Source organism: Anarrhichthys ocellatus, unplaced genomic scaffold (assembly GCF_004355925.1).
Source record: "Anarrhichthys ocellatus isolate YVR2014 unplaced genomic scaffold, GSC_Weel_1.0 scaffold30, whole genome shotgun sequence".
NCBI classification, from domain to species: Eukaryota; Metazoa; Chordata; class Actinopteri; order Perciformes; family Anarhichadidae; genus Anarrhichthys; species Anarrhichthys ocellatus.
The window spans coordinates 4,123,694-4,130,705 of record NW_022280060.1 but is presented as its reverse complement, the minus strand read 5'-3'; the positions used below and the strand labels follow the sequence as shown (position 1 = coordinate 4,130,705).

The 7,012-nt window shown below is 41.5% G+C and overlaps 2 protein-coding genes across 3 annotated transcripts; both read left to right on the top strand.

Moving 5' to 3' along the window:
- ptgfr (prostaglandin F receptor (FP)) lies at nt 1-1,953 on the top strand. The gene is made up of 2 exons (XM_031864045.1): nt 1-795; nt 1,645-1,953. The coding sequence occupies exons 1-2, from the start codon at nt 1-3 to the stop codon at nt 1,951-1,953; spliced, it is 1,104 nt and encodes a 367-aa protein (XP_031719905.1).
- Nucleotides 1,954-3,415: 1,462 nt separating this feature from the next.
- On the top strand, nt 3,416-6,973 carry btf3l4 (basic transcription factor 3-like 4). Of its 2 annotated transcripts, XM_031864047.1 has the most exons (6): nt 3,416-3,498; nt 3,995-4,056; nt 5,119-5,232; nt 5,427-5,628; nt 6,574-6,633; nt 6,821-6,973. In XM_031864047.1, the coding sequence occupies exons 2-6, from the start codon at nt 4,003-4,005 to the stop codon at nt 6,865-6,867; spliced, it is 477 nt and encodes a 158-aa protein (XP_031719907.1). In that variant the 5' UTR covers nt 3,416-3,498; nt 3,995-4,002; the 3' UTR covers nt 6,868-6,973. The 2 variants fall into 2 exon arrangements, with proteins under 2 accessions (XP_031719907.1, XP_031719906.1); XM_031864046.1 differs by having other exon boundaries at nt 3,440-4,056.
- The last annotated feature ends 39 nt before the right edge of the window (nt 6,974-7,012 follow it).

Below are 7,012 nucleotides of genomic sequence, written 5' to 3'. Positions count from 1 at the left end.
ATGTCAGCCAATGGGAGCTCAGAAACAGGTTGCAGGTCAGAGGTCAGACCAAGCAACAGCACCTGCAGCCAGAAGGAACTGTCTATCACCGCCTCCGCCATCTCCATGACTGTGGGCATCTTCTCCAACAGCCTCGCACTCTTCATCCTCGTCAAATCCTACAACCGCATCCGGATCAAGTCCAAGGCATCCTTCCTGCTGTTTGCCAGCTGCCTGGTGGTCACCGACCTGCTGGGTCACCTCATCAACGGCTCCCTGGTGATCTTTGTCTACGGCTTCCACAAGAAATGGGAGATGTTTGACCCCCACCGCATCATGTGCAGCGTCTTCGGGGCGTGCATGGTGTTCTTTGGCCTGAGCCCCTTGTTCCTGGGGAGCGCCATGGCGGTGGAGCGCTGCATTGGAGTCACCAGGCCCATCTTCCACTCCACAGCGTTAGCATCCCACCACATGAAACGGCTGCTGGGACTCACCTGGCTGCTCGCTGCCCTGGTGGCTGTGCTGCCCGTGCTGCTGTGGAGGCCCTACAAGGTTCAGAGCTCCAAGAGCTGGTGCTTCTTCCATATGGAGGAGCCTAAAGACTGGCTGGATGTGCTCCTCCCCCTGCTTTTCTCTATGCTGGGGTTGATGGCCCTGCTGCTCTCCATTGTGTGCAATGCAATGACAAGCTGTGCTCTACTGCGGGCCAGACTGCGCCGTAAGCATCACTGTCGAGGCACGTCCTACCACATAGAGATGATCTGTCAGTTGCTGGGTATCATGTTGGTGTCCTGCGTGTGCTGGGGCCCATTACTGGTAAGAGTGGGCAGGTCGCACATTCCCTAATGCCTGAAGTCATGAAAATGAGTTGAAACTCTTTGTTAATCCGGACTATTATTTGGATTGATAACAATTCATCTATTATTGGATTTACATTCTCACATACCATCACGTTTCTGATCTTAAAACCGCATCTTAGCCAGTGTGTGTCTGTCATGGATTTTGAACATTGGTAAGTACAAAGTGACTGTCAGAGGCAGTGAAATGGGTTTTTAAATGAGACGGAAACCTTTATTATCTGTGTTGTGTGATGAGAAGATGACTCAAGAAAAGCTTAGATCAGAGCATGCCACACTCACTCCACTACAGTTACAGAGCAACATTTCTCACACATTGTTTAATGGTACCTGTATCTGGCAATATGACCAAAGAAATGCACTGAAATTTCCTTTGGGTTATTTAAAAACATGTTATTATTACGGACCAAAGCAAATATTCAAATCGTTTTTATTCAGTTACTATTTATGAATTAGTTTACAATCAGAATACAAATGACAGTGTATTGAATCACTGTACATTTGTGGAAGATGCTTTGTGATAGACACTATCAGTTTTGAAAAGATGAGTTGGAAAACATTTACTGTATTACAGACTATTTTGTGTAACTTTGAATCTCAATTATAAAATATTTAAACGTGTGCAATAGACAGAGATGCTTTCATACAGTTAGTGGAATAAAATATATATTTCTTAAATTAAGAAACAGAGAGTTACATTAAATGATACAGTTAATTGTATATTGGTCTATAGTTATTATGCAGCTATTCAAGTTTTTTTTTTTTTTTTTTGTTGTCATTCTCGATTATTCTATGGCCACTCCACCAGATCCGTGTCATCGTGCTGAGCACCAGAGCCAAAGACGAGCCTGCGTCCTTCAGCCTCCTGATGGTGGTGCGTATGGCCACGTGGAACCAGATCCTGGACCCTTGGGTCTACATCCTGCTGAGGAAGGCTGTTCTGAGGAAGATGTTCACGTTGCTCCACGACTTCTGGGGCCCAAAATCTCACTACCTACAACGCTGGCAGCGCAGCCTGCTCCACAGCTCCATGGAGACCAGCAACTCTGGCTTTGGTCCGACTGACTTCCGCCTCCTCGGTAGATTACCAGACACTGCGATTAAATCCATCACCTGAGCCCGGGTCACGTGTTCTGATATGATAACATATCGATGACTCTAAACTAAATCTGTTGAAAATGTTCACAATACGCAGAAAATATTGCAGTTAAGTTGGTTCAGTCATTCCTGTATTGAACTTTTTTCTTTTTGGAAAAGTGACCATTTTCGTTATTAATGCTGCTGAGATTTCCATTTGGCAGCTCCAGCCTGTGCCCTTAACCTCTAAGGATTTTTACTACAAGTGTTTAATTGTCTTTGTCTTATTTTGTTATTGCTGATACTGGCAGTAGCCACATATGGATTCATGATTACCATCTAATTAATCAGCTTGAATCAGCGTGAACACGTGTATAATGCAGAACACAAATGTCTGCAGCAGAATGTACAAAATACTGTAACTGAACTTGTGACCTATTTTGATCCAGTCTACAAAAAGACTGAATGACATACAATGTTTGATTAATTGTAGCATCTATCTATCCGACCAGGGCCCGTCAGTCGGTCAGTGGTCCGCTTGTGGTAACTTGTATGTTTGTAGCATATATCGCTCTCTCGCTCTCTCTCGTGAAATTTTTGTAAAATTTTTCTTTGGGCTGAAATGTGTAATAAAGGTGAAAATGGTAAAACGAAGCAAAATGATAAACCTTGAACATTTTGTTTTGATGGGTGATGGTCAGGGTCATTTGTGTTAGGAGGTAGTCCAGAGTGTGACACCAAGATAATTAAAGACATTTTCAGAGATCAATTATAATAATTTATAACTATTAAATGCCAATCAATTATATTAATTATAACGTATCAGTCATGAGAAGGACATATGAACTGATTAATTAATTTGCCAGCTGTTATGTGTTGACAGAGTTCTTGCTAATTACAGTTCTGTTGCTCCGGGGGTTTAGTGTAATTTGATTTGTAGGTGGCACACTATTCACACATCTTTAAGAGCCATTCATTATAGTAATTACAGTAAAACGATCACACAATGGAAACTGAATATTATAGTAGAGCAGAGAACAAATATATCATGAGGTGGATTATAATAGGCAGACACATAAACAAATGGTAAAAAATAATAATGAAAATAATAACATTAGGATTCCACATTAAAATCCACTTCATATTACATCATTTTCATCAAAACAGAAAAATACGACATGACAAATTGAATTATATCTTTTTACTATTTTACTTATTTAGTTTACTCTGAGTTTTGAAAAGCATAAAATGAATGCAAATTGAATTCATCAATTTACAATTATTTTATAAGCTTTTCATTATTAATTGTCTTAATGGTTTGTGAAAAGGCAAACTTTTGACGTTTTCAGACACCTTTCAAGCCTACAGTGGGTGAATGTCTCACGCTCGACGGATGGGCAGAAGCGTTTGTTGGTGTAATACATACACTGTCCTGTAGGTGGCAGCACGGCGCTCAAATCCTTCCAACTGGTCGGAAACACAGAAGAGGAAGAGGAAGAAGAAAAATCCGTATGGTGTGTGACGTAATCTCTTCCTCATAACCTCCATCTTTCGCCACCGCATGCCTGTGTGGATATTTGACCAGGTTTGGGATGATCCGTGTTGCTTTGCGTGTACCGTGCGGCGCTCGTGGTGCGCGTGGTTGTTGGTGTGTGGTCGGACCGGAGCTGTCGGACTGATTCGAGCCGTGACACGCTGTGTTCCGTCTGTAGGCCCTGTGTTGTGTTGTCATGTCTGCAGCTGCTAACCAAACACACACACACACACGCACACACACACATAGACACACACACACACACACACACACACAGAGCAGACTGACAACTTGGAGCTAGTCTGAGTTATTACTGCACCAGCGTGGTATCATTTTCACGTCTCTTTAACTTCTGTTTTTTGTTAGTTTAACTTGTTGACTAAACATATTTGTTCTCTAGGAACTGGACTTCTGTCTGATTAGCTCATGTTGTTGTTGCAGCAGCTCACAGTCGACAGGGAAAGCAGCAGCATGCTAGTTGTTTAGCTGCTTACACATCACATGTGTTTGTTTTCAACATTAATCTTCAACTTGTTTTATTACGCAGGTGAGAACATGAATCAAGAAAAACTGGCAAAACTTCAAGCCCAGGTCCGGATAGGGGGAAAGGTGAGTTGACAACCAGGAAGTGGTTTATTGTTTTGATTGGAAAGGTGTAATGTTGGGTCACTTACAACAAGTTCAATAAATTACGCTTAACCCAAACCTACAAGACATCTTGCAATAAAAAGTGTTATATATGTATTGTGCTTTAGTTGCTGTTGAACAGTGTGTTTTCTAGCATTTATTAAAATTGTTGGATTAGGTATTTTTGGGTGGGATCATAATACACCTCTTTTACAAAAAGTCTGCGCTGTACTTTTGGATTGATTTGATGATTACAGCTGAAATGCTAATTATTAAAAACAAAAAGATAATATCTGAATATATATATTTGAGTTGCTATCAAAGTATGTAGAGGTGAAGCTATTATTTATTATTATGTTATATTGTAAATCCATCCCTTTGGGTTTTGAACTGATGGTCAAGACTTCATGTTGGGCTCTGGGAAATAGTTATGAGCATGTTTATAGTATTCTCTGACATTTATTCAAGAAAAAATAGTTTTAGTGTCCGAGTATGTGCTTTACATCCGTCTTTCAGATGATTATAAATAACTCGTATCAATTAAAATATGATATTTGACAAGAAAAGAAAACATCTGGTGGAGTTAACAAAAGATAAAGGTTTGCAAAACAGGAGACGTCAACTTGACCAATAAATCTGCCGGACCGATATTTCAGTCATTATTAGCATATTGCCAATTCATTGCTATCGGTACACATGCAGGCCGACGACAGGAAGTTGAGATACAAAAATGAATTAAGAAACAGTGACACCATCACAAAGTTTGTCCACCAGAGACCATTTAAAAATATCAAAGGGATCTTAATTATCACCGTTTGTATTATGTTTATGCAATGAATTCCAACAGATTTTGAACAGAATCGCATTGCGCCTTGTTTGGTTCATATGTGTATTGAATGGAGAGTTTTGTATAAAATACTATAATTCAACAACCAAGGCTGTGTTGCCCCTCTAGCCTTTTCCTTCTAATGTTCTCACTCTTCTAAGTCAGCGCTCGCTTCAAGTGGCTGTGATTTAGGACTCTTATGTCTGCTTTGGTTTTAGGGATCTGCACGCAGGAAGAAGAAGGTGGTCCACAGAACTGCAACAGCTGATGACAAGAAGCTTCAGAGTTCACTTAAGAAGTTGGCTGTCAACAATATTGCTGGAATTGAGGAGGTAAATTTGTGTGGATCTTCTGAAAAAGGAAACCCTGAACATGATCTTACTTTAATGTGATGCATTCTTACCGTGTAGACCAGACTGCTCTGTAATTTGCATGCTTACACTCGGCATAGAGCAACTCCCGAGATCATTGCACCGGAGCATTCGGCCGTAATTTAAAAAAAACTGAATGGTCTTTGTCCTCTCAGGTGAACATGATCAAGGATGACGGCACTGTGATCCACTTCAACAACCCCAAAGTTCAGGCCTCTCTGTCCGCCAACACCTTCGCCATCACGGGCCACGCTGAGACCAAGCAGCTGACAGAGATGCTTCCCGGCATCCTCAGTCAGCTGGGAGCAGACAGCCTCAGCAGCCTGCGCAAACTGGCGGAACAGTTCCCTCGGCAAGGTGGGTGTGCCTCGACCTCTGACCTCTTAAAGTCACTGTAAAAGAGGAGGATGACTTAGGGTGGTTTAGTTAAGATTAGTCGCTTCCTGTGGGACGTGAGGCATCTGAAGCCGACAACACAGATTACAACTTCACTCCGGGGAAAACTTCTTGCAACACCTCCTTTGTGGTTTAGGATGATTGGTGTGTGTTTACATATGTGTCATCCCCTTTGCAGCTTCAATATAAAGTGCAACTTGCTTGATACCATGTGATGGAAAATGATGGTCTGAAGCCATTTAAATATACAAATATATAATGTCAAGATTAACTTTTTCTCATGGAGAGGATAGGAGGAGGTGTGGGACTGGTTTGAACACGAAAGCAGTCAGTGACCAACTATTAGTTATTGTGGCACCTGTTGGCTCAGATATCATGGAATCCCTCCTCCGTTGCTCATTTGCTCCTCCATAAGCTTTTCCATTAAGTTGTTTTTTCAGCTACAAGCTCATTCGTTCCTACTGAAGACAAAGTCAATGTTTAAAAACAGGTCGCATTTATATAGTTTCATTTTTAAAAGGGCAAAATACTGTCTTAAAACAGCAGGGCACTGTAGTTTTTAAGCAAATTTGACTCAAACTGGAGTCAGTATTGTATTTGTTGGGGACTATTTTCAGCGGTGGATTAATATACATTTGATGCTCTAGTGAGTATTCGCAGCAGCAGGATGGTTTATGTGGGATCAACTGAAAATAAAAACTACAAGTCCAATGTTCATGGTAATGAAGCAACATGTCACCCAGAGTAAAAGTGACTCACTGACAACGTCACAGAGGAATAGGTTAAACCAGTCTGTGTCACACGGAAAATATTCTTTCTTTAAGAAAATATTACAACCTGGTTACAATAGTTTAACAGCCAAAGCTATAATGTCTTTGTTTTTTTTATTTGTACATTTTGTCTCAGCTCTCGACAGCAAGGCTCCAAAGGTAGAAGACATTGAGGAAGAGGACGATGATGTTCCAGGTATGGACACACATTTCAACAAATTCTCATAATGCTGAGTCTGTTATTTATTCAAATAAAGAAGATCCACGTTGTATAGGTGGTATATTGCCTACTGCAATCCTTGAATATATTATTTCATCTGAGTGCATTTGATGTGATTTTGTTCTTCAAATGTAATAATGCACAATGTGTTCTTGTTCTGCAGATCTGGTGGAGAACTTTGATGAAGCGTCAAAGGACGAGGCAAACTGACGCACGGGAAGTTCCCCTGCACACAGGCGGGACTGCAACGAAGCAAGAAACCTCCTCCAGTGTTTTTAAAGTCTCGTCATCCAGACATATCGGACACACCCCCCCACCCCCCACCCCCCCCCCCCCCCCCCCCCCCCCCCCCCCC

What these genes read in the sequence shown, in the direction of transcription:
- btf3l4 (XM_031864046.1), top strand. Translation starts at nt 3,949, where the DNA reads ATGTGTTTGTTTTCAACATTAATCTTCAACTTGTTTTATTACGCAGGT. An exon ending in AGGTCCGGATAGGGGGAAAG is followed by an intron (nt 4,057 to 5,118) that starts GTGAGTTGACAA and finishes CTTTGGTTTTAG; the next exon opens with GGATCTGCACGCAGGAAGAA. An exon ending in ATATTGCTGGAATTGAGGAG is followed by an intron (nt 5,233 to 5,426) that starts GTAAATTTGTGT and finishes TTGTCCTCTCAG; the next exon opens with GTGAACATGATCAAGGATGA.
- ptgfr (XM_031864045.1), top strand. Translation starts at nt 1, where the DNA reads ATGTCAGCCAATGGGAGCTCAGAAACAGGTTGCAGGTCAGAGGTCAGA. An exon ending in TGTGCTGGGGCCCATTACTG is followed by an intron (nt 796 to 1,644) that starts GTAAGAGTGGGC and finishes CCACTCCACCAG; the next exon opens with ATCCGTGTCATCGTGCTGAG.